Here is a 27,768-nt window from a genome sequence, read left to right as displayed (position 1 = left end):
CCAACGGCCACAGATCTCTCTATGGGGAGCAGTAGCTATGTCAAATAAGCCAGGGGCCCATGAGCAAGGTCAAACTTTTACTGTCCCTGAGGGTCTCTGGGATTCAAAGCCTGATTTGACCAGGTACTCAATTGCCTCTCACAGACCCAGAAGAAAGCAGTGTTTTCCAGCTTTCAAGACAAAATGTGGATCATGTGGATCAGCATAATGCAATATATATATATATATGCTAAAATAGTTGTGACAACTAGCACAATACAGGTGTATGTTCAAGGTAGACAAAATGTCAACAAGTGAGTGTGTGTTGCTTGGGGTCGATCTCATTGTCTCACCATAATCTGAGGAACTACTAGTAATTGAGAAATGCCAGAAATAGGAAACTGGTTATTCTTATAAGTATGTCCCGTATAAGATGAAACTCCATATACACAAAAGTATATACTGTGCTTGATGGGTTAAGAACGAGAACAGAAGGTTGGTGGTATGGGAGTTGAGTTAGGTCGAAGAGAAGTAAGGAAGCAGAAAATAAATATGCAGTATACAAACTTCAAAGAGTTAAGAAATATTGTCTCTCCTTAAAAGGGATATATTTTTTTCACTCTAAAAAATAAAAAGTCTATTCAAATCCTCATCAGAAGAAACAGATATGTGGAAAAGGAACAACAGGTTTTTGAGGGATGTAAAATAATTCTGCTTTTAAAGAAATATACTGAGCATGTTTCTTCAATAAAATGTGCTCAAAGGTGGGGGATTTTAGAGCAACATGAGTCAGTCACAAATTACTGCTTCTTCTGTTATAGAAAATGGAGATCTAAGAAAATGTTGAGTCACTAACATTCTACAAATTATATAAAGAAAACTGTTACAAATTGTTACAAATTGAATGTTCAAATTCATGAAATTTTATTGAGTAACTCCTTATTTATTTTTAATTTCTACTGAATAGAGTGAATTTTGAACCTTAGGACAAAGTCAGCACCGTTGATTAATACAATTGATTTAAATATATTTATTTAGGGACAGAGGGGAGACACATTTGACATGGCCTTAAGCCACAATCTAGCACCTGGAGTCTTTGTTTTTGCCAAGGGTCTGAATCCCCAAACCCAGTTTGTCATATCTATATGTAAAGACTTATCATAGTAATGAAAGTAGGACAAATATTAACAAGGAAGAGAGTGAGAATTTAATAACTACTAATAAAATGTGATATAAGCAAGTATCAAGAAGAGAACTACATATACTGAGGACATCTGTGAGCATCTGCTTAGTCTAATCAGATCAAACCTAATGACATCTTTACAGAAGGAGACTTTGCTTGGACCATGCCATTACTACTCAAATAATAAATGTCATTCTTCTGGAATTTAAGTACTGGAAATGTATACCTGTACTTATTTAATTTTGCTTACTCTGATCATTTTATAGCAAAATTTTGACATCCATAAGAGCACAAATATTCAATTACTGCTTCATATTTAACAAACCTTCATAATAATGTACCAAATATTTATGATTATTATCAATGGGACAATAAAATTAATGAAGGAAATGTCTCTGAAGTACTTCAAATTATAGAATATAATCTTTCTAAAGAGCTTTCATTTATTGTCTTCTGTTCAGTTATGCTGAGCTAGCCTCACTTCTGAAATGATGGCAAGTAGAGAATCCTAATAACTTTAAAGCCAGAGGGAGTGTCTGCAACAACAAAATAATCACATTGAATTCTAAGTTCTTCCAGCTATGACTTCAAAAACACATGTAGTCCTTCAGTTAAAGTACTGACAAGAGAGAGAGAGAAAGAGAGGAGAGGGAGATGGAGAGAGAGAGGGAGAGAGAGAGGGGCAGGGAGAGGGACAGGGACAAGGACAGGGACAGGGATAGGGACAGAGTCAGAAACAGAGAAAGAGGAGGGAGTGCCTAGGTCTTCCATTGGATTTTACAGAAGCAAATGTCATACAGCTTTCTCTAGGTATCAACTTAAAATATTTTCTTATTAAAATATTTTATTAATATAAGATATTTTTGTATTAGCTGTGTTACTCAAAGCAAATATTAGAGCTGTACTGTATTTATAATTAAAGCTCATGTCCATATGTTTAAATTAGCCAGAACCAATTTAAAAACACAATGAAACATACACATGATCTTATATCCATGCCTTTCTAGTTTCTGTAGGAAGATGTAATGGCCCGTTCTGCTGCTCTGGTCCACGAGTCAGGGCCTAGCAAGAGAGAGAGTGGGGACAGAGATGCAAAGAATGGAAACAAGACAGAGTCTGCAAAGTCTGCCCTGGAGAAGAGACAGAGTCTGCTCTGTTCTCTATGTTTACATCTCTCCTCAAGTCTTGCCTTGAGTCTTGCCTTTAATCTCGCCTTGAGTCTTGTCTTGAGTCTCTCAAGTGCTGGGATTGAAGGCGTGTGCCACCACTGCCTGGCCTTGATTGAAAGGATCAAGAAAATTATCAGAGCGTTCTCAGCTGTTGTAGGCTGTTGAAAATAAGTCTCTTGTCAGGGTATATGGCTCAAGATGGCTGCAAAGATGATAGCTGCTTTCTGCTCAGAGTCGGCTCCCAACAGGAAGAACTTAAAGTGATACAAGTTTGAAGCAGCCAGAGGTCTAAAGTGTGATTATATTAAATACATACATATCATGGCAAACACAACATATCTAAACAATTCAAATTCCCACATGTCCTCTACCTTACAAATGAAGACTCTTGAGGAATTTTTCCATATATAAATGTTAACTCAAGTGATTGTGTCTTGTATCAATATCTGCATGTCTACCCATAACATCTCACCAAAATATTTCCCTCAAAATACCCTAGAGTGATAACACTAACAGAAAGGCTTGAATAGGTAAGAAAAGCTCCATAGACCTCAACTCTACCAAAAGAAATAAATTTTTTCTTTTTTGATGTTTTTTTTAATTTATTTTTTCTCAAATCGTAATTCACTCACACAGGGGTTATAAACACAGAAAGGCAGGATGTGGGGAAGGGAATGACACTGGAGTGCGGGTGTTCAGGGGGAATACAGATATCTTCAGAACCGAGTATCGGCTGGGTGAAGGTTCAGGGGACAAGTCACTATGACTCTGCCTATGACTCGCTTGTCCTTATCTAAGTTGGTATTGTCTGCCCAGGCTACCTATTTCCAAGGTCTATGACTACTCAGGCTTGTAAATTTCCACAAAAGCTGCCTGTTTATATTAGCTTATAGCCATCTGTTTCAATGTTTTTCCACTGAGACCCAAGACTTGGTGTTAGTATACATGTCTGACAGGCCTATTGCTAATTTTAGGCCTATGGCTGATTTTAGGCCTTCAGTGTGTAAGCAGGGCTGCCCCTGACATCTCCTCCCTTCTCTAAGTATAGAAGGGCTGTGGCAATTCTAAACTTGCGAAGGCGAGGATAGAGGCCTGACCTCCAGTATTTGAAGGGGACCTTGTAATGGCTCCAGTCCCCCTGTCATTGTCCAGTGAGGCATGAGGGCCATACCCGTCCCGATGTCTTTTTTCTGGAGAGGGGATACTTTTGACATCAACCCCTATGCAGTCAGGCTTGTCCATCAGGGAACCCAGATAGATATTTTCATCTTTTATTTATATTCCCTTGCACTGCTTAGCCTCAAAGCCTAAGCAAGAATTCAGATTGCCAGTCAGAGGGGGTTCTGGGTGGCCCCTCTATGCTTGGTCTAGGGGCAGAAGTCCCCCCTTTTAGGTTGGGTGGAGATGGGTTTTGGAAACACCCTGTATAAAGTAACAACCTCATCTTGAGTCTCGTGGTCCTCCATAGCTAACTTATGATAATATATCTGAGTAGATTTTGCTACCAAATTATTTATCTGTTGTATCACAGAGTTAGTCTGCCTATTTGAAGCTCAGGGACCAGCAGAAAAAAAGCAAAAAGAACCCAAATAATGGTCTCAAGATGGGAGGAAATAGGGTTGACAACCTTGGAGAGGCTGAAAACCAATTCTTGTACCAGCATTCCTCTGTCTCTTTCTCTCTCTGATTTTTCTTAGGGCCTTCACTACCTATTTCATGCTCCCTTTAACCCTCCTTGTCTTGTCTATGTAAAGGCAACCTTGTTCTTTAAGGGCTGTACACAGTCAAGAGCTGTACACAGCCTTTTCTATTGTAATAGAGTAAATCAAGTCCAATAATTATCTTTGTGATTTTAGGAGGTCTCTTCAGACAGCAAAACAAGGGATTTCTTCAGAAAAAGAAAAGAGGGGGAATGGTACCCCCTCAGAAAGAGTCCCCCTGAAATACTCTCCATCATGCCTTGTTCACTTTTACCTCTCTAAAACTGAAAGCTCATGGCAAATCTGCTGCTGACTACCTCTGGCACCACCGAAACCAACAAAACTTTGCCACAGATATGGGGAAGGACCCTCTTACCCTTAAAGGGAATGGCCCAGACCCAGTTCCCTTATGGGGCCGAGGATTGATATGCCTGTCTGATACCACAGAAGGCACAGCTAACCGACTTCCAAAAAAGATTAATGAAAAAAATAGATACTCCCACAAAGCCAGGCCCAACCATAAATACGATGAATAGCAATTTACATCCAGGGAAGAGAAATTTCCCTGAGAATCCCCTTCTTTTTCCTTTCCAGGTAAAAATGAATCACCCGTGATGTCTGCTGTTAGAAGTTCTAATCCAGATGCTGGCCTCCGTACTTACACTACTCAGATCTTTGAAGGGCCACTGACAAGAACATCAAACAGCTAGAGATTGACATCACTAATCTGAAAAAATACATATTTATAATTAATATTACTCAGACATAGGAGATAGCATCTATATATTATATATACACATATTTACATCTTTACTATACATATAAACTATGCATACAGTATATATACATATATGTATATGTATATATATATAAATTAGCAATATTGTATATGTACATTTATATGTACATATGTACACACACACACAGATATATGTATGTGTGTGTTTATTTATGCACATTTTTATATTTCTACTATATATATAAACCATATGCATACTGTTTATGTATACATAAGCAATATGGTATATATCCGTATACATATAGATATATATGTACACACACATATACACATATACAGAGAGAGAGAGAGAGAGAGAGAGAGAGAGAGAGAGAACTGGTAAAGAGAAGAGCCATGGTTTACAGAGAAACTAAAGAATTGGAAATATTAAATATTTTGCATAAAAAAGGATATAGGAAACTGACAGAATTTCAGTACAATTACATTAATAAACACATTTTTAAAAATATCTCAAGTATATTTCAAATCTAGAAATATTGTATTTATTAGCAATGTGTGTTACAACTCAATAAAATTAAGACATAATCTCTTACAAACAACCTACAAGAATGACAAGGTTAAAGAGCTTATTTTGCCTTTTCATTGAGACAAAGTCCATTTGGAATAGAGTTATAGAGTGACTAGTTGATTGTACAAAGTTGATCAATCACAAAATCTTGATTCTGGGGATGCATTATAAAATCTCTGGACTGCCTGATCACTCCTGTGCCAGTAAGAAGGATCTCCATGAATCCAGTTGTGGTCTTGGTACTCAGTCTTGCATTTCTTCTTCTCCTCTCATTGTGGAGACAGAGCTCTGGAAGAGGAAAGCTCCCTCCTGGCCCAACTCCTCTGCCAATTATTGGCAATTTTCTCCAGATTGATTTGAATGACACCTCCCAATCCTTAGCCCATGTGAGTATGCCATATGTTCTTCAGGTATACTGCGAAGGGAGACATAAATCATGCTGCTTTCAATGAACTTATATTACTGGAAAAAATACTGTCAAAATGAGTATCAAGTCAAAGACTGTAAAGTTTTATGTTTTTTTCTTTTATTTTTCCTCTAATTCTGGTTAGGAAATAAGTGATGTTCCAGGTTTCAAATTCAAGAACCTGGAAAACAGGAGTGTGTGTGTGTGTATGTGTGTGTGTGTGTACATGTGTGTGTGATGTGTGTGTGTGTTTGTGTATACATACAGAGAGAGAGAGAGCAAGAGCAAAACAGAGATCAAGAGAGAGAAAGAGAGAGAGGGGGGAGGGAGAGAGTACCTCCCATGCCAGTTGTCCCGAATCTTTGTAGCCTCAAGTATCTCAAGGGTTAAGTGCTTCTTTTTATATTGAGGCTAAGCCAGGCATTCCTCTGCTGCATATGTGTCAGTGCCCCTGAACCAGCGTGTGTATGCTATCTGGTTGGTGCTTCAGAGTCTGAGATATCAATGGGGTCGTAGTTAGTTGAGGCTGCAGTTTTTCATATGGGGTCACCCACCTCAGCTTCCTCCAGACTTTCCCTAATTTAACCACTGGGATCCCTGTCATCAGTCCATTGATTTGGGTATAAGTATGTGCACCTGTCAGAGTCCTCTGCTTGTTGGGACTCTCATTCAAAACTTTGTCTTCGTCTTCTTGAAATATTATTTTCATAATCATTTTCTATTATTTTGAATGAAATTAAGAGTAAGGACTATTTCATTACATGACTCAGAATTTTATAGTGAATTGTTCTTGGATTTGATATCAGTGCTATACTGTGAAGAATTTACTGGTGTCTGACTTGAAGTAAATCCCGGGTACAAGATCTCATACAGGAAATAAAGCCATAATCAATGTGTGGTAGCATATGTGGTCTTTTCCCAGTCAATTTTTATTCCATTCATAGTCTGTTACTTGACCCTAGAATGCTGATTAATGAGAATGGGATTTCTCTGAGATCCTATATGCTATGGCACACTTTGTATGATGCCCACCCTATGTATATTTGTAACAATTGATGAGAATGGAAGTCAAGAATTTGTGGTAATCTAAGGTTGTAGATTTCTACTCTTCATCACTAGGCTCTCTAGTTGTAATTGGAAGTTTTTCCCAGCTGGTTCTGCAGCATTAATCTGACTATTGAAGTCAATTTCAGTATGAAAGTACCATGAAAGTCATCCTCAAGTATCTAATTATGAATAAGCAGAGTGTTAATTTGGAGTCTACTTCATTGTAATAGAATGATGGAAATAAATGTGAATATTTTACTACAGTTTCTTCGTGTTGTATGATTAATATCTTAGTGTGATAATTCTCTGGCTTTAGTGTGTCAACATTTTGTGAGATTGTTGTTACACTGTAGACGATTCATATACAATAATCATCATAATTTAACTACTTATACAGACTTTAAACTGTGTTTTTCTGAATAAAAATATTATAACACAATGCTATCATCAGGCTTAATAGATTGACTCTATATGAAAAATACAATGAAAATTTTTCACTAATATTTATGCTTGCTACTTCTTTCCAGTTTTCTAAAACCTATGGCCCAGTGTTCACAGTGTATTTCGGCTCACAACCTACTGTGGTATTGCATGGCTATAAGGCAGTGAAAGAAGCCCTCATTGATCATGGGGAAGATTTCTCTGAAAGAGGAAGGTTCCCAATTTTTGATAAGGTTTCTAAAGGCCACGGTAAGTGTGTGTGAGTGTATGTGTCTGTCTGTGTGTGTGCTTATCTGTATTTTGTGCAGTTTCTAGAGTGCCCTGAAGGTGGAAAGTATGCCTTCTTTTCAGGAATAGATTGGGACTTTTCTATGGCTGCCACCTGTTTTCTCTTCCTATTTCTGGGATTTTCAGTGTCTGGTCCAATTTTTCTTTCTCTTTTTTTTATTACTTTAATTTATTCTCTTTTACAAATAGTAGTCTGACTGCCTACAATTACTCATCCTATTCCTCATTCTTCATGTCTCACAGAGGATATCCTCTGCCCCCTGTACTCCAACAGGCCTCCCCAATCCCTGGGTCTTCAAGTCTCCAGAGGGTTACATGCCTTTTCTCCCACAGAGGTCCAATCTGTCAGTCCTTTGATGTATACATGTTCAGGGACTTGGAACAGCTTGTGTATGCTGCCTGATTGGTGGTCCACTGTCTGAGAGATCTCAAGAGTCTCTGATATTTGAGTATAGTGGTCTATCAATGGGGTCACTCTCCTCCACATCTTCTCCACACTTTTCCCTAATTCAACTACAGGAGTCCTGGACTTCAGTCAAATTGTTGGGTGTAAATATCTGCATCTCTTTGTCAGCTATATGCTGGGCCTCTCAGATGACAGCCATGCCAGTATTCTATCTGTAAGAACACCATAAAATCAATAATAGTGTTTGGCTTTGAAGATCCCCTTGAGATGGATCATAAGTTGCACTAGTCACTAGACCATGTTTCAGTCACTCTAATGTCCTTTTTTTTTCTTGCAGGTCTCTTAGACAGGAACAATTTTGGGTCAGAGTTTTGACTATGGGATGGCAAACCCTTCCCTCCACTTGAAGTCATGTGTTTCTCCTGGAGGTTAACATTATAAGTTCATTCTCCCCAAAGTTCAGCATTTCATCTAAGGTCACACCTTTTGAGTCCTGAGACTCTCTCGTCTCCAAGGTCTTTGGTACATTCTAGAAGATCCTGTTAACTCCCACCTCTCAAAGTAATATATTTGCTGCCCTGAGAGCTTCTCTCCTGTGTCCCCCACAAACCTGATCACGTTTGCAGTTTCCCATACCCCTACTATCTTTCACTGAGATCCATCCCTCCCACTGGTTCTTCTGATTGGTTTCTTCCTCCCAAGTGGGATTGAAGCATCCTCCCTCAAACGTTTCCTCTTGTTAACCTTCTTGAGTTATATGGATTGTATTCAAGGTATTCTGTACTTTTTTGGCTAACACCAACTTATGAGTGACTACATAATATTCATGTCCTTCTGCATCTGAGTTACCTCACTCAGGACGGTGTTCTCTATTTCTGTCAATGTGCCTGCAAAACTCATGATGTTCTTGTTCTTAATAGAATGGAATAGAGTAGTATTCCATTCTGTAAATGAACCACATATTCTGTATCCATTTTTTCTTTTTGCAACAGCTGGGATTTTTCTGATTCTTGCTATCACCAATAAGTCCACTATAAACATAGTAGAGCATTTGACCTTATGGTATGGTAGGGTATCTTTTAGATATACATCCAAGAGAAGTGTAGCTGGGTCTTCAGGTAGATCTATTTCCAATTTTCTGAGAAACGTCCAGATTAATTTCGAGAGTGGTTGTACCAGTTTACAATCCCTTCAGCAATATAGGAGGGCTCCTCTTCTCCACATCCTCACCAACATGTGCTATCACTTGAGATTTGATATTAGCCTTTCTGATTGCAATAAGGTGGAATCCCCGAGTCATTTTGATTTGCATTTCCCTGACCAGTAAGTACTTTGAACTTATCCTTTATGTGCTTCTCAACCATTCAAAACTCCTCTGTTGTGTATTCTCTGTTTAGTTCCATAACCCACTTTTTATTGGGTTATTTGGTGATTTGTTGGGTAGCTTCTTGTGTTCCTTGTATATTTTGGATATTGGCCCTCTATTAGATATGGGGTCAGTAAAGACATTTTCCAAATCTGTAAGTTGCTGATTTGCCGTATTGAATATGTCCTTTTCCTTACAGAAGATGTTAAGTTTCATGAGGTTTCATTTGTCAATTGTTGATGTTAGAGCCTGAGCCATTGGAATTCTGTTTAGGAAATCCACCCTACCTTACCCCCAACCACATGCCAATGATTTCAATGCACTTTCGCACTTTCTCATCTATTAGATTGAAAATATCTAATTTTATGTCGAGGTCCTTAATCCACTTAAACATGAGATTTGTGCAAGGTGACAAATAAGTTTCTATTTTCAGTTTTCTACATACTGACTGTCAGGTAAATCAGCACCATCTATTGAAAATGCTTTCTTTTTTTCATTTTATATTTTTGTCATCTTTGTCAAAGATCAAGTATGGGTTTATTACTGGGTCTTCAGTTCTACTCAGTTTATTGACCTGTCTTTTACCAGTATGCTGCTGGTTTTATCATTGTTGCTGTGTAGTAGAGTTTGAGATAAGACATTTTGATTCTCCCAGAAGTTATTTTATTGTTAAGAGTTGTTTTTGCTATTCTCGTTTTTTTTTTCATACGAAATTGAAAATTTCTCTTTCCATGTTTGTAAAGAAATGAGTTGGAATATTGATGGGAATTGTATTGAATCTGTAGATTGCCTTCAGTAGGCTGGCCATTTTTACTATGTTAATCATACATATCCATGAGCATGGGAGATTTTCTCATTTTCTGTGGTTTTCTTTGATTTCTTTCTTGAGACATTTGACATTTCTGTTATATAGACCTTTCACTTGTTTGGTTAGAGCTACATCAAAAAAGTTTATATTATTTTTGACTATTGGGAAGTATATTGTTACCCTATTTTTTTTCTCAGCCTGCTTAACATTAGTTGAATATGGCTACTGATTTTTTTGACTTAATTCTATATTGATCCACATTGCTGAAGTTATTTATCAGATGTAGAAATTTATTGGTTGAATTTTTGGGGTTGCTCATGTATGCTATTTTAACATCTGAAAATAATGGTATTGTCACTTCTCCTTTGCCAATATGTATTCTCTTGTTCTGCTTTTGTAGTCTCATTGCTTTAGATAGAACTTTGAGTACTATATTCAATATGCAAAAATACTCAGTTCTCACAAATTGAATCTAATAGCTCATTAAAGCCATTATTCACCATGACCAAGGAGGCCTCCTCCAAAGAATGGAGGTGTATGTCAATATACAAAAGTAAATCCATAAACTTGAGAAACTACATAAATAAACTCAAGGAAAATGTCACATGATCATTTCATTAGATTCAGGAAAAACCTTTGAGAATATACAAACTCTGTCAGGTGACAAGTCTTGGAGAGATCTGGAATTCATGGCCCATAGATAAATATAATAAAAGGAATATATAACAAAACAGCAGCCAACACCAAATTAAATGGAGAGTGACTACAAGCAATCCCACTAAATCAGGGACAAGAGAAACTCTCTTATTTCCCAACTACCACATCAAGTTTTAGCTAGAGCAATTGGACAAGGAAGGAGACCAAAAGAATACATATTGGAAAGGAAAAAAGTCAAAGTATTATTATTTGCAGATATGTTAGCATACATAATAGACCCCCAAAATTTCACCAGAGAACTCCTACAATTTGCAAACAACTTCAGCAACATGACTAAATATAAAATTAACTAAAACAAACAAGTTGCCTTCCTTTATACAAATGATAAACAGGATAAGAGAGAAATCAGAGAAACAACATCCTTTACAATAACCATAAATAATATAAAATATCTTGCTGCAACTGATACCAAACAAGTGAATGATCTGTATGATAAGAACTTCAGAGCACTGAAAAAAGAAATTGAAGAAGAACACAGAATATGGAAAGAGCTCTCATGGTCCTGAATTGGTAGCATAAATATAGCAAAAATGATGATCCTCACTAAAGCAATCTACAGATTCAATGAAATCACCATAAAAATGCCAACACAATTCTTCACCTACTTGAAAAGAGAAATTCTTAATATGGAAAAATAAAGAATCCAGGATATCCAAAATAAACTCAAGAACAAAAACCCTTCCAGGGGAATCAACTTCCCTCACTTCTAGCTGAACTACAAAACAATAGTGATAAAGATCACTTGATATTAGTACAAAGATAGACAGGTCAATCAAGAGAATAGAATCAAGAATCTACAAATAAACTCGCATATCTAATGTATGTACACTTGATCTTTGGCAAAGAAGCCAAAACCTTACAGTGGAAAAAAAGAAAGCATCTTCAAAAAATGGTGTTGTTCTAACTGTTTGTTCGTATGTAGAATAATGACAATAGATACATATTTATCTCTTTGCACAAAGCTCAAGTCTGAGAAGACCAAGTACCTCAACATAAACCCAGATATACTGGATCTAAAAGAAGAGCAAGTGTGAAGGAGCCTCAAGCTCATTGGCATAGGAAAATTACCTACACAGAATACTGGAAACTCTGGTTCTAAGATCAACAAGGGATAAATGGGACCTCAGGAAATTGTAAAGCTTCTGTAAGGCAAAAGACACCTTGAATAGGACAAATTGGCAACACACAGATTGGTAAAATATCTTCCTTAACCCTACATCTGACAGAGGGCTAATATCCAAATTATACAAATTTTAAAAGTTAGACTTCATAACCCAACTAAAAAATGAGGTACAGAGCTAAACAAAGAATTTACAACAGTTTATTCTTGAATAGCTAAGAGACACTTAAAGACGTGCTCAAAATCCTTAGTCATTACGGAAATGCAAACCAAAACAGTCATGAAATTTCACTTTATAGCACTCAGAGTGGCTAAAATCATAAACTCAAGTTACAGCACATGGTTGCAAGGAAATGGAGAAAGAGGAACATTCCATAATTTTTGGTTTCAATGCAAACTGGTAGAACCACTCTGAAAAATCAATCTGGGTGTTCCTCAGAATTTGGAAATAGTTCTAAATGAAGAGGCCCTATACCACTTCTGGGCATATACCCAAAATATCTGGGATCATACTACAAGGACACATGCTCTGCTTTGTTCAAAGTAGCCTTATTTATAATAGCTAGAAGCTGGAAACAACTTAGCTATTCCTCACTCAAAGAATAGATGCCATTCAGCTATTTTAAACAAGATTATGAATATTTTAGGCAAATGGATGGAACTAGAAAATATCATTCTGATTGAGGTAACTCAGACTTAAAAGGATATACATGGTATGTACTCACTGATAAGTGAGTATTAGCCAAAAACTACAGAATCCCTAGGATATAACCTACAAAACTTAAGACATTAAAATATATCCAAGTGAGGATGCTTAAATTCTCTGTAGAATTGGGAACAAAATAATCAAGGGAGGCAGAGGGAGCCAGGTACCTTGTTGAAAGAGAGAAGAGGAAGTTGACAAAGGGGAACAAGAGCAGGTATGGGGGTGGGAACTGGGGAGAAGTCCAGAGGGCATGGAGAATGAATAGAAATACAAAGCCCCAGGGAATGGGAAGTTGTGTTCTTTTACTAAGTACCAGAGCCCTGGGAGGTAAGAGACTCTCAGGTCTCAGTGGGGGTTTCCTTAGCAAAAATATCCAGCAGTTGCCAGAGGAACTTAAAAGAGTTCACTTCCAGTAGATAGACAGGGCCTCAAGTGGAGGGACAGCTACAAATCCACAGCCAAAATTTCTGACCCAGAATTTTTCTTGTCTAAAGAATGACAGGTATGAACTTGGCAAAGAGACTGAAAAAAAGGTGATCCAGTGATCTGTCCAACTTGAGATCTATCTTGTCAGGGTGGAAAGCACCACAGCCTAACACTATTACTTAGCCTATGATGTGCTTATAGACAGGAGCCTAGCATGGCTGTCATCTGTGAGGCCATTCCAGCAGTTGACTGCAACTAATGCAGATACTTACAGCCAACCATTGAACTGAAGTTTAGAACACCTCTGGTTGAAGGACTGAAGAAGCTGAAGAGGAGGATGATCCCTTAAGAAGACTAGCATTCTCAAAGAGCTCTGAACCCTGAGAGCTTCCAGTGATTAAGTTACAACCAGACAACAAACTCGGGTTGGTCCAAGTCTCCTGACATGTATATAGCAGAGGACTGCCTGGTCTGGCCTCAGTGTGACCAGATAAGCCTAATTCTCCAGAGACTTAAGGCTCCAGGGATGGGGGAGGCCTGGTGGCTGGAAAGAATACTTTTGGAAGCAAGAGTAAGATAGAATTGGATGAGAAACTGTGGGGGGTGACCAGGCTTGGGGACAATAACAGTACTATAAATAAATGAAATAATTTAAGCAAACAAAGAAAAAAGATCTATATGAAACTAAGGAGTGCTGCGAGTAGGAGAGTCTTCTCCAGGGAACAGTTCACAAATTGGTTAGCAAATAGTAAATGGCCCGTGGAGAAACATACATTAAAAAATGATATAATACAAAATTTGCAGTTTGCTGTGTAGTGTAAGATCTCCTGCTGTCGGAGTGCTTTTGTGATCCCTCGCCAGTCTCACATTTCAAAGGACAACTCTCCTCTCCCCTCTCTTCTCAGCAGTAAGAGCGAACTGAGAGAGCTGAAACACTTTTCTTCCATGGGCTCTCATGAGCTACCCCCGGAAAGAGAGAACTAAAAGAGCCGATAACACTCTCTCGCTTTTGGAGACTGGGACGGAGGTCCCACTCCGCCGAAGGCTGCCGTGGAGCAGGAGCCCCGCTGTCCCGCCGGCTGCCGAAGGCTCTGGGCTGGCTCGGCCGGCGCCTTCCACGCCCCCAACCTCAGAGTCTGTCCGCCGGCCCCCCATGGGCCAGGCCTGGAGCGGACGCCAGCCACTGACCTTGGTACCCTACGACGGTTCCATCAGCCGCTCTTCCGGGTCTTGTTGCACTTCTGCTCGTGCAGGCACGCCAGCCTGCGATCCCTAGGCACGAGCAGTGCCCGACAGCAGTTGGTGTTATATCTTAAGAAGTACACACACACATACACACACACACACACACACACATATATATGAATCATTAATGAAGAAAGACAACATACACCAAAAAAAAAAAATCAATATTATACATGAGTTTTAAGAGCCCCATTTTCAACAAACCTGACAAAACAAGACCACTGTTATAATAACTTGAGTATTCTGGGTGTAGCCAACCACTTTCCTAGTGGATTTAAGGCCCTATACCTATATACAGGTTAGGACTCATACCTAGAACTATTTCTAGTGGCAAGATCCATAGATACTGTGAAAGAGCCAGTTACTACTATTTTTACAAAACATAGTACTTAACAGATGCCTAAAGAAACAAATTAATTTTATTTAAACAAACAAACAAACAACAACAACAAACATTGAATGACAACTCAGTGACTCACAACCATTCCAGTTAAAAAGACTAAGAAATCGCAGAGTTTTTAGTTCTGAGTGGGACTTTTTTTTCACATCCTCACTTTCCAACATGCAGGAATTACTGCAAAATGGGAGGCCAAAATGATTACAAGAACCAAAGGTGATGGAGGACTTCAAGGAAATAATGTTATCAGAAAAAAAGAGACAATAGCATATATGAACTCATAATTTTGACAGAAAGTACAAGGCAAATGTCGTTAAAGTTAGACAAAATGAGAGCAAGTATGTGTACAATGAGGGTGATTGCACTCTGTCACCACTAGCTGAGGAGCTCCTGGTAATTGATAGCTTCCAGAAATAGTATAATTGGTTTTCTTTAAAGGTATATCCTTTATTAGATAAAACACTACATACTCAAGAATATGTATTGATCTTGACGGGTTAAAAAAATGAGAATGGAAAGTTGGCGGTTCTCAAATGAAGGGTTGATATGTGAGAAGTCAAAGCAGGTATGAATGTGATCAAAATGTGTTGTATAAAATTCAAAGAATTAACAAAATCATTATAAAGGAACCACCTCTTGCAGGGATTTATTTCTTGCATTATTGGTGTACAGCAGCCACTGGAAACAAAGATAAACTGAGAAGAACAACCATTGTTTTCATGTGTAAAATGGTGCTGTTGTTAAAGAAATATACATAATGCATTTATTGAAAATAAAGTGTGTGAATTTGAGTGAATAAAGAGCAATGTGTATCATCCAGAAAGTACTGCTTACTGTGTTGTAGACTACAAAGAGTCTGGGTCACTGAAATTCTACAGATTATAAAAGCAAACATTTCTATACTCCATGCAATAAAAAAGTGATGACAATATTGACCAGATCCTTGTTAATTTTTTAATGCCTTTTTAGGTAGGTATTGAATCATGGAGCAAAGTCAGTAATTGTAGTGGATATAAGTGAAGGTAATGTTTCTGTGCAGGGAAAGAGGTGAGGCTCAAGTTCTCCTGTACCATCTTCAGTCTCTGGTTTTGTCAACATTATGAATCTACAAAACCCAGTTATTCATTCATAAGTGGGAATAATATTTCCTCAGAAAGAAATTGAACACACATAAAGAAGGAAAAGGAAAACTGACAGAAGCACCTCAGGAATGTGATAATAGCTTTACAGAAGGAGTCTTTAATTGAACAATGCCATTACCAATGAAATAATACTTGTCAATTTTCAGGTAATCAAGCCCCTTTGATAACTGTCCCCAGCCATTCAGTTCTGCAAACCTTAGTCATTTTATAGGAATATTTTAATATCTATAAAACTCATGCTGTATTTTGCCTATAGTAATAGATTGCATTAAAATATTCATTATTGTACAGCAACTGTTTTTAATCCTTAAAGAAAAACAATAGAAACTTATCTGGAGATGTATCAAAGGCTATCAAAGGGATGTATCAAAGAGATGGTCTTATCCCTCCTCCCTGTGATTCTATGAGGGTACACATCCACCCACTCCTCCACTCCCTCCTCCCTGCCCTGTCACTTGCCTCCACTAGGGCATGGAGCCTTAACAGGACAAAGGTCTTCTCCTCCCATTGATGCCTGACAAGACTACCTCTACTACATATGCAGCTGGAGCTTTAAAAACTATCTTTTGCTCAGCTATGGTAGGCTAGGCTCCCTTCTGAAATAGTGAGACAGGGAAAATCTGATTACTTTGAGAAGCTATGGTAAAGCCAGAAGTATCAGCAACCATGAGTTAATCACACTGAATCTTGAGTTTGTTCAGCTATGAGCTGTTAGACACTGGCAGTCCTTCTGTTAAACTGCTGCAGATAGAAAAATACAGTAATTTTCATCTTCCACTATTTGTTTCCACAGTAGTAGAAGCCCTGCAGTTTTCTCTATATTATAACTCCATATATCTTCTTACTTAAAACTTTGTAACTAATGTAAGAGAGTTATTGCTTTAGTTATGTAGCTCCAAATATAAGCTATGGAGTTGTAAGGATTCATTATGCAGAATGTGAGTAAAAGTGCTTGTTTTACCAGAACCACTTTAAACTTTAACATACAAAACGTAATGTGTGAACATATTTTTAGTCATAGGAGGAAACAGAATAAAAGAAATGAGTTTGAAGCCATCAAGAACTACACAGGAAGAAAAACAAATATAAATAAAACATAAATTCCTCCATGAACACTAACCTGAGAATAAAGACTTTTGAAGAATTTTCACTCATTTTAAAGTTTACTAAAGTGATTTTATCTTCTAGGAAAGGCAGATGCTAAATCCATTGTTTCAACAAAACTTCTCTCTAAACTTAATGTAGAGGACAGTAGCAATGGACACACTTGCATGGGAAGTAAAATGCTCAACTCTATGTGAAGCACTTCAAGAAACTAAGGAAACCTGGGAGGTGAAGAAAAAGTTTTCACGAAGAAAGAGTACAACCGGTTATCCAGTTTCAAATGGTTGACCCTAAAAATGTGCAAACAGTCAACATTGTATAGATTCGTCATGCTGTATTTGTATCTTTAGTAACATATATATGTATACAAACATGTATGCAACAACCATTAAGGGGAAAACAGGTCATGGAAATGGAAGAAAACAAATTAAAAATATGAGAAGTTTAAGATGAGGAAAGGAAAGAAAAAGGAGATAATGATACTGTAAATCTCAAAAATGAAATAATTTTAAGATTAAAGTATTTTCAAGAAACATTGATATTGTAAACATTTTTTATTGCTCATATTTATCAGCAATATTTGATCACCCACAACTCAAGAAAATTAAGGTAAAAATCTCTTATAGGCAATGCATGAAGAACAAGGTAAAAGAAGTTCTTATTTCACTTACTATTTAGCAAAATGTATTTAGAAGAGAGATTAAACAAGGTTTGATAAGTCAATAACATCCCAAATAGGAACATGTTGGACTCTAGCTGTACTACAAAATTTCTGCCCCAAATTACAGCTGTGTCAGTAAGATGCATCTCCATGATCCAGTCCAGGTCTCTGTGCTGAGCAGGATTTGTAGTGAGCCTGAGGGTGGAAAGCAGAGACCATGGTTGCTCCTGCAGCACATTATGAGATTCTGTGGTTGCCACCAGGCGGCGGCTTTTCTTCTTCTTCTTCTTCTTCTTCTTCTTCTTCTTCTTCTTCTTCTTCTTCTTCTTCTTCTTCTTCTTCTTCTTCTTCTCCTTCTCCTTCTCCTTCTCCTTCTCCTTCTCCTTCTCCTTCTCCTTCTCCTTCTCCTTCTCCTTCTCCTTCTCCTTCTCCTCCTCCTCCTCCTCCTCCTCCTCCTCCTCCTCCTCCTCCTCCTCCTCCTCCTCCTCCTTTTGGCTTTGGGATATACTCTCTATTGGCTGTTCTTATATTTTTAGGCATTGCATTTAGAAATGGAAATAGATGGAAAGATAGCAGGCATTTTGTACTCATAACCCTGTAGAATTTAGGTGGAGAATTGGATCAGCAAGGATCATGTTCAAGAGAAAGCATAGTGCCTTGTGGACAAACAGGAAAACCAATAGTAAGTGCAGGTTTAGAATTTGATATTTACTTCATCTAGGTATGGCTGTATGAATGATGTTGTTACTATCCTATTTAAAGTATTTTTCTTATGAGACATATAGGTCTTATGTTAATGTTCAAATGCATTGCCAAACCATACAGTCCCCTTAGCATAAATGTTACTTAAAACTTCTATACCATTTTAAAATACTGAAAAGGGCAAAGTGTCATCTTCTATATATATTTTGATGATATTTTACCATTATTTCCAATTCTTCAGGCTCACTCAGTGTACACCTTCATCCTGGGCTGTGCCCCCTGCATTGTCATCTGCTCCATAATGTTTGAGAATCATTTTGAGTATTAAACTCAGGATTTTCTTAATCTGATGAAAAAACCCTGAATGAGAACACAAGGATTGTGAGCTATCCCTGGCTACAGGTGAAGCTGTGATCCTTTCTTTCTGAGAACAAGTCTATCATAAGACATCTTTCTCCTAGGTAAATTTGCTGTCCTCTTTTCAACAATTACACACATCTTCATCATATTACCAGGAAAAAATATATTAGTATAGAAAGACTATTCTCTTAAAGGAGCAAGAACATGTGTGGCAAAGAAAGCTACTAGGAAACAGTTACTTTGGGGGTTTAGTGCATCATCTAAATTCTTAGTTGACAGGGTAAAAGGAAGAAGTAACAAGGTGAATGATTTCATTCTACGTGGATCATAAATATTTTCCCAGATTTTCTTAAGCTGAGTTGGCCTTTCATGAAAACTGCATAAAGAATGACTCAGTGAGAAACCTCAAAAGACTTTTGATATATGATTTATGTTAAGGCATGACTTTTTTTTTTCTGTAAAAACCTGCCTGGTAATAAAATCTTCAGATCCTTAATTTCTTCTGCAAATCAAGTTACCCAACCATCTTAACTTCTTCTTTTATCTGAAAAGTATAAGTAGTTTGCATATGTGGTATTTCAAATGTGAGATTAGAGTTTATTAGAGGTATCTAAGAACTGAAATAAACATACTTTGCACTAAAAAGATACTTGAGTGTTAGCATTTTACTATGATTGTTGTTAATTTGGGCAGAAATTTCTACCTCAAACCTCTCTATTTGAATAAAGAATTATTATGTATGAAAGCAAACTACCTCTTTAAGATGAATTCCATACACATTTTGATATATTAATGCAAATCAGTTATGTGGTATGATCTAAGTATATCTTAATTACTTCATTACAATGTAAGTATATAGTAAATTCTTGCATTTCCCAATAGGTTTGCAATTCATTTCCAGTTCTGCTTATTTTCCAGGATTTCATAATATTTTTTTAAAAAGTTATGGTTTTATTAAGAGTTATCTTTTGGGGAAAATAAATGAAATTGAATACTCACTGATCATTACAGTTCCTTAAGGTATTATTATTTATAATTAAAAATTCACAGTAGGCAGGTAAAGAGTTTATAGACATTTATACAATTACTATATTAATCAAGTCCCTTATAGCTTACTGAATACTCACTAATTTCCAGTGCTGTTTAAAACCATGACAGTATCATTTGAAAAACAATTTAGTATATTTCTTATTTTGCTTGAGTATGCATGGAATAAATAGAGTGAATTTGTTAATTGATTCTGGTTTTTATATTACAAACAAAAGAAGAAAATTTAAAACAATCCTGTGAGTAGAAAGGCAATACAAAAGGCAGAAAGATGAAGGAAATTCCAATTTAGTCATACATTATAAACTGTTCTGTCTTAACATGAACATGGATACCATCATCTTCCAGGTATAGATAACTTGCATATGCTACAGGTTAAAACTGATCTTGACATACTTGTATGATCTACAGGCATCTTGAAAGGAATGAATGTTGTAGGGAGAGGTGTACCTTGGTAAGAGTGTGTAGGTGAAAGATTAAAGCTTTGAGTATAATCTTCAATGAACTTGCCTCAGTGGGTTTAGAGATGGGAATTAGTTGGGCATGTTATCAGGATTAGATCTTGGCATTGTGTATTTTAGGAAAAACACAGTATCCCTATAGTTTTGGAGGTATTTGCACTTAAAATACAAATCAATGATAAATATTCATGATCACTGGAGAAAATCAGTTCTTCTCCTTTTATGTCTCTTTATGTACTTTGCTAGCAGTCCAGTATTCACATTTACTCATTCTTTAAACCTTTAACAGTATTCAGAATGTGAGTTCCTCTACTTCAGTACTGTGTTCTTGTGTTTGCCAGACTGCTTGACCATTCTGGATCATTTCAATTTCCATTTGAATTTCCAGATATTTTAATACTTTCTACAGAGAGGCCAGTGGGTATTTATGCAAGAATTGCACTTAATCTCTCAATGACTTTAAGAGGTTTTTGCATTTTGAAAACAGAGATAAAATTAACATATGATGTTAATGAGTGTATTTTGAATGCTCTGTGCTATTATTTAGTGCATTTACCAGGTATCTGGTTTCAAAGTGCTTTATCATTCTGCAAAACATACCACAGTCACTAAAACTGCTCCCGAAACTCTACCACATTATTAGTAAGTAAAAGTTACTATAATAATATGACAGAGTGTTTTCTGTCTTTATAGATTTTCCTCTGTCTGTGACTAAGTAAAGTGTCATCAAAATCAGCTTTTAATGTACAAGACTTTACTTCTGTCTTCTTGCACTTGCATAAATTCTTAGATGTTTCCTGAAGAGTAGTTTGCTTCCATACTTCATACTTCTGTTTCAGCAAACTTCATTTAACAAGGATGAGAACCACATGCAGATCTTCATCATTTGTGTATCTTTGTGTTATTTCTACCACCAACTTGCCTATGTAATTTATCTGGGAATATCTGAGCACTTGATTTTGACAGCATGGCTTCATTTTGTGTGCAAATCTCTAATACTGGGGTTTCTAATTCAAATGGTAATATTATATTTATCTTTGAAAAGAACACCTGAAAATTTCAACAGACATTATGTAAATTAATAGGTAAAAGATCTTTTTTAAAATTTTCTTAGGGTTTTTTTCATGTGTAGTGCAATTTTGTTTGTATACATCTAGATACCAAAGTCGTGATCTATGTGTCAACACTGCAAGGCTTTTGTTTTTGTAGTCTGTAGTAGGTTTCCACATTTTTGGAATTTTCTCCACAGTTTCATTTGACTCTATGGATTTTATTTCCCATTTGAAACTTTATTACAGATGGAAGTGATTAGTAAGATTAATTTGAGGATTATTTCCATTATTTTAAACTGATTCTAATTTTCAATGCTTGTGCATGACCAATTTTCCACCTACTAATAAAGTTTTTGTTTCTTAGTGTCAGAATTTTTTTGTTTGTTTTGGGTTTTTTTGTCTTTTTGTTTTGTTTTGTTTTTGTTTTTTTTTTTTTGTTTTTGTTTTTTGTTTGTTTTTTTTTTTTTTCCGAGACAGGGTTTCTCTGTGTAGCCTGGGCTGTCCTGGAACTCACTCTGTAGACCAGGCCAGAATTTTTTTAAGTGCATACATTTTTCATGTCTTTGATTAAGCAATCTTAAGTGTTTTTCATTATTATAAATCTGATTATTTCTTTGATTTCACTTTAGTTCACTAATCTCTACTGTAAGGAGTCATAGCTAAGTTTAATTTTTAACCTCAAAATTGTGCTGACACAATTTACTAGTTTGGGGTTTTTTTCTCTTTTGCTTTACATTGGATTTTTAATTTATGCTTTGCCTGACATTGATGTAGTTAATTTTGTTGAGATTACAGAAAGCTAACCTTGGTCCTTGCTGAAAAACATGTACTTCTGTGTCAAATGGGGCATTCTTTATATGATTTTAGGTTAAGATAATTTCTAGTATCCTAAAAGTCATTTATTTCCCAATCAACTGATTTTTTATAGATTCTTTGTGCATTATTGAATATTAATTATGGTGAATTCCATATTTTATTGTAAAAATGTTCATTACTCTTTGGAATGTGTGCTTGATAGTTATTGGGAGTAACTATCATAAAGTATTGGGAGTAACTATACATAAAGTATTATGTATACTCATTTACAATTGGTTAATTTTTAATTAAACACATTTATAGGATCAAATCTATATTTTTACTTCGTTTTTAAACTATTCCTGTTAATCCTTTGAGAATTCCACAACTTTTTGACCGTACTTGCTTCTAGTTCTCTCCTTCTTCTCCTTCTCCTTTCCTTCTCCTCCTTCTCCTTCTCTCCTTCTCCTTCTCCTTCTCCTTCTCCTTCTCCTTTTTCTTCTTCCTCCCCTTCTCTTCCCTCTCCTTCTGTCCTCCTCCTGCTCCTCTTCCCTCTCCCCCTCCTCCTCCCCTCCACCTCTCCTTCCTTCTCCTCTTGTCCTCCACCTCCTCTTACCTCTTACCCTCCTTCTCCTCCTTTTCCTCCTCCTCCTCCTCCTCCTCCTTTTCCTTTATCTTCTTGCTTTCTGTTATTTTACTATTTTACATTTCAAATGTTGTTCCCATTTTCATGGTCTTCCCCTGAACTCCACCCATCCCATCCTCCTTCTATTTGCCTCTATGAGGGTACTCTTCCACCATTTTACCCACTCCAGCCACAACACTCTAGCAGTCCTCTACTCTGGGGCAACAAGCCTTCACATGACTAAATGCCTTTCTTCCCATTAATGCCAGATAAGGCCATCATTTGCTACATATGTAGCTGGAGCAATAGGTCCCTCTATGTACATGCTTCCATTGCTGGTTTAATCCCTGAGAGCTCTGGAGGGTCTGGTTAGTTGATATTGTTGTTCTTCCTATAGGGTTGCATTCCTTTTCAGCAACTTCATTCCTTCACCTTACTCTTCCATTGGGGTTTATTTTTCTCATTCCAATGGTTGGTTGTATCTTCATCCATATTTTAGTTGCTGGAAGAGCCTTTCAGGGTACAGCTGAACCTGGTTTCTCTCAGTAAGTGCTTCCTGGCATCAGTATTCCTGTTAGAGTTTGGTGTCTGCTCATAGAAGGGATCCCTAGGTGGGGTAGTCTCTGGGTGGACTTTTCTTCAGTCTCTGCTGTTTTTTTATCCCTCCATTTCCTTTAGACAGAAAAAGCTATGGGTTAAAACTTTTAAGATGGGTGGGTGACTCCATCCCTCAACTGGGGACCATGCGTATCTGCTGGACATGGTCTCCAGAGATTCAATCTCCTCTTAATTTGGGTTAATGTTATTCCTGTTGGGTCCTGGGAATCGCTTGCTTCCATGGTGTCTGGGACTTTCTAGTATCTAATCCCAGTTTCTCACCCCCGAGGTATAAATTTTTCTACTCATATTCCTTACCCTTTATACTTCTCTCCTGTCTCTCCCTATTTTGCTCTCTTTTTCTCTCCTCCTCATCTTTCTATCTCAGGTCCCTCCCACCCTCTATCTCTTGCAATTATTTTATTTCCCCTTCTAGGTAAAAATGACGCATCCACACTTTGGTCTTCCTAATTCTTAAGCTTCATTTGTTCTGTAAGTTATATTGTGGGTATTCTGAGCTTTTGCACTAATATCCACTTATCAGTGGATGAGTACTTACCATGTGTGGTTTTTGTGTGTGGTTTATCTCACTCAGGATATTTTCTATTTCCATCCATCTATCTACTTACTTTATGAAGCTTCATTTTTAATAGCTGAGTAATACACCTGTGTAAATGTATCACATTTTCTGTATCAATTCTTCCTTTGAGGGACATATAGGATCCAGACTCCAACACACTCATTTCAATTTTCCAGTTTTGTTAAGTATAGGCTTTTGAAGTAATACTTGGTGATTTTTCTTAAAAAAAATACTTAACTCATTTTATGGAACAGACAATAATCTAGGTTATTTTCCTAATATGTTTTAGATCTGTGACTTTTTTATATATATCTTGGTGACTCTGTGTTTGTTGTACCAGGGAACAATGGTAATAGCATCACTGTCATTAGTACGGTATGACAAAAAGTAGATCCCCAACCCAGAGATAATTGACCCTGACAATTATCTAGATGGAAATTTTAAGAATTGACTGCTTCATTCTTCTTTCAGCAGGTCATAGAAACTCATTCTTATGTGTCTGAATTACAGTTTCAGTTGGCATAAAACAAAATGACCAAAAGAAATTTGGAGAGAAAATTATTTATTTCATCTTGCACCTTTTTTTACTAACATCAGGAAAGTCTGAACCAAAATCTAAGACAGGAATCTAGAGTATAGAGTTGACATAGAAGTCATGGAGGTATGTTGTTAAATTTCCTTCATCTTGCTTTCTAATGAAATCCAAGAACGACAGCCAAGAGGTGGTGCTACCCACAGTGAGCTTGGTCCTCCTCAACCAATCATCAATAAAAAAAGTCTACACAGGCTTTCCTATTGGCCAGGCTCGGTAGACATTTTTTTGATTAAGATCCCCTGTTCCCAAATGACTCTATTTTTGGTTAAATTGACATAAAACTAGTCAGCACAACTAGACAAACAGTAGGAACATTGCAGATATTTTGGGCCTTAAATGGTGACTCCCATAAGGTTAGTAGTTTTTTCATTTGTGCATAATCAGGAGCATGCATCCAAGTGCCCTTGCACTGTCCTTGTTGAAACATTTTTCCTGTCAAAAGATTAACAAATGCAATCTTAATATTCACAATTGTTTATGACAATTTAAGAAAACAAGAATGTATGTTATTTGTTTTCTTCCTTTAGATATATCACAAAGACACCAAAGAAGTTCTTAATGACTTTTTCTGTGTAGGACCCCGAAGGACTGCTATTCACTAGCTGAGACTTTCCATGTGCTGATGTTTACGAAGTAACATTCTGCAGTTCCTCTAAGATCAAAAACATCTTGACTAAGGCATGGTACCCCAGGAAGGGAATTTATACTTGACATCCAACAAAGCATCTTGTTGAAGGATGATGCCCCAGGAAGGGAATTTACACTTGACATCCCATTGCCCCCATGTTGAGTTTGAGTTCTTGTTTTTTCCTGAGTTTGTGGTTTGCCTTCCCTGGCTTGGTGTATATATTGAACCTGCCCAGTAAAGGCATTGGCATTCTCTCATAAGGAATGACTCGAGTCTGAGTCTTTCTTTAATTCTCCCAGGGCTACGCCTGAGCTCAGTATCACAGACAGCACTGGAGCTGTTAAGTGGAGGTCCCACCAAGATCAGGAGAGGAGAACCTGATGGGGTTATTCCTGGAAGAAGCAGATTGGCCGGTGCAGTGAGTAGAACGAATTGGAAAAGTGTCGAGAGATTAAACTGAAAGCAGCCCTACGTGAGTATGATCTTGGATCGCACCATGGGAATTTTGAGTTCCTTCGTATGTGTATTAGCACAGGATGATGCAGGTAAGAAATCCTTGTATGAGGTGGAGAATATCTCCAGCTCTGAGGATGAAGAAGAAACTTTAGAAAAGGAAATATCTTATTTAAAGAAAAGATTAAAGAAATACAAGGTCCGAAAGGGAGCAGATTGGATAGAGGAGCAATCACCTAGTAAAAATCATTTGTAGATTCTATGGAAGCCACTGTTTCTCCAGCATATGATGAATTCTCCCTGAAGGATTGGTAGGTAGTGGAGCCTATCCCTAAGAAGGGGACTACTCAACTTGGTTCGCCTATACCAGTTGCTATTCCAAACAATTGGCACACATTGGTGATAGATTTAAAGGATTGTTTTTTTTTTAACATACCCTTCCATCCAGGATTGCAAATGCTTTGCATTTAGTATTCCCTCAGTCAACTTTAAGGACCGATCCCATAGATATCATTGGGTGGTACTACCCCAAGGGATGGCTAATAGTCCCACCATGCATCAAGTCTATGTGGCAACTGCTCTTCAATCATTAAGGAGAAGACATACGTACATGTATATAGTTTATTTTATGGATGATATTCTACTTGGAGGCATGGAAGAAAAAGAGCTTTATGAAGCCTATGCTGGACTGCAAAATGATTTGGTTGGATTGGTTATTGCCCCCAAGAAGGTCCAAAAGAATTTTTCATGTCAATATTTAGGACATGAATTATTACAAAAGGGAATTCGTCCTCACAAGTTACAAATTAGAATAGATACTCTGAAAACTTTAAATGATTATCAGACATTGTTAGGAGACATAAATTGGTTAAGACCTTCCTTACAATTAAGCACAGGACAGTTAAAACCTCTCTTTGATATTCTTTTTTTTTTTTTGAACATGAAATGCTTTTTTATAGCATGTTTTACAAGGGGAGGGGGTAAGAGGGGCCAGGTTGTGGAAAAGTACAGAATCTTCTTGGCCTGTGCCTTGAAACATGTCATGGACTATACAGTACACTGCCTTGAATTATGATCTACCTGCTATTCTTCAGAAGATATGGTACACTGCTTGAGTTATGGTCTCCCTGCTATTCTTCAGAAGATATGGTACACTGCTTTGAGTCTATCTGCAGTTGCCAAGCAGGATCTTGCAGTTGCCAAGCTTCAGGGGACATTGTGCAGGTGGGGAAAGGTAGGGGGTGAGGATAAGGGCGAGGGTCCTGGCTTCTGGCATCTCCCCCTTCTCTGTTTAGTTAGAGAAGGCATCTTATGATCAATCCCAACTATGTGAGTTTTGAATTTGGATGTCTAATTATTGGGGGTCTTAGACAAGTTCACAACCCCAAAACATTGATGTGAGACAAGTCACATCGATGGTCGAAGGCTTTAGGCTGTCGACAATGGGCAACGTCAAGGGACCCCGATGTGGGTGAAAGGAGGGTGAGAGCCCTGTCTTAGGCCATGTAGGCTGCACCCACTCCCAGCACCATGCACTCCTTTTCGGCTGCATTGGGTGGGCCCCTGGGAAGTGGACCTACAATAATCCCGTCATTGGGCTAACTCACAGCCATCCTAGTCCCTTGTAAATGTTCAAGTTACCAACCATTTGTCAGTTTGGGGTGTAATATTGTCATAAAGGAAGGCTCCCCAATGTTAGCGGCCATATCAAGGGTGGCCTTGGTTTAGGAAAAAGCCAATTTTTGTTGTGGTGATCAAGAGGCCAAGCTCTCTAGCGAGAGAAACGAGGGCAAAGCCAGGCATACCAGGAACCCTTCTGGAGGGTGTGGAAGTCTAGGGGTCGACCGTAGGGGGAGGCAGGGGAGCTGGCAGCTGTGTCAGTCTCCTGCGGGGTCACTTCTGGATCCTCTTCAATTTTCAGCTGATGGTAATGAACTTCTACCATCTTCTTGATTGCAGAATCAACCTGGTTCCGAGGACAACAGGTCGCGGGTGACGATCTCTGTCTCACTCAATCTTGATGTCGTGCACACGTCCTCTCAATGAGGGTCCGTCCGGAAGGGTCCGTGCCACGAGCCCCACGTCTGGGTGCCACTTGACCCGACCGGAGGGTCCTAGTTATTCGTGGGGGCGAGGAGGACCACATCCTGCTATTCTTCAGAAGATATGGTACACTGCTTGAGTTATGGTCCCCCTGCTATTCTTCAGAAAATATGGTACAATGCTTTGAGTCTATCTGCAGTTGCCAAGCAGGA

General features: G+C 37.7%; 1 protein-coding gene across 4 annotated transcripts; it reads left to right on the top strand.

Annotated features, from left to right (window-relative positions):
* Nucleotides 1–5,527: 5,527 nt before the first annotated feature.
* Nucleotides 5,528–15,646, top strand: LOC114633055 (cytochrome P450 2C12, female-specific-like). 4 transcript variants are annotated; one of them, XM_028781679.1, is made up of 3 exons: nt 5,528–5,724; nt 7,319–7,481; nt 13,978–15,646. In XM_028781679.1, exons 1-3 carry the CDS (start codon nt 5,557–5,559, stop codon nt 13,989–13,991), a joined length of 345 nt encoding a protein of 114 aa, XP_028637512.1. In that variant the 5' UTR covers nt 5,528–5,556; the 3' UTR covers nt 13,992–15,646. The 4 variants fall into 4 exon arrangements, with proteins under 4 accessions (XP_028637512.1, XP_028637511.1, XP_028637509.1 ...); XM_028781678.1 differs by having other exon boundaries at nt 13,975–15,646; XM_028781676.1 differs by lacking the exon at nt 13,978–15,646 and adding an exon at nt 13,271–13,374.
* Nucleotides 15,647–27,768: the final 12,122 nt, after the last annotated feature.

Source organism: Grammomys surdaster, unplaced genomic scaffold, assembly GCF_004785775.1.
Source record: "Grammomys surdaster isolate TR1022 unplaced genomic scaffold, NIH_TR_1.0 513, whole genome shotgun sequence".
Classification (NCBI taxonomy): domain Eukaryota; kingdom Metazoa; phylum Chordata; class Mammalia; order Rodentia; family Muridae; genus Grammomys; species Grammomys surdaster.
The sequence above is the reverse complement of the archived record's forward strand: the minus strand, read 5'-3'. Positions and strand labels throughout refer to the sequence as shown.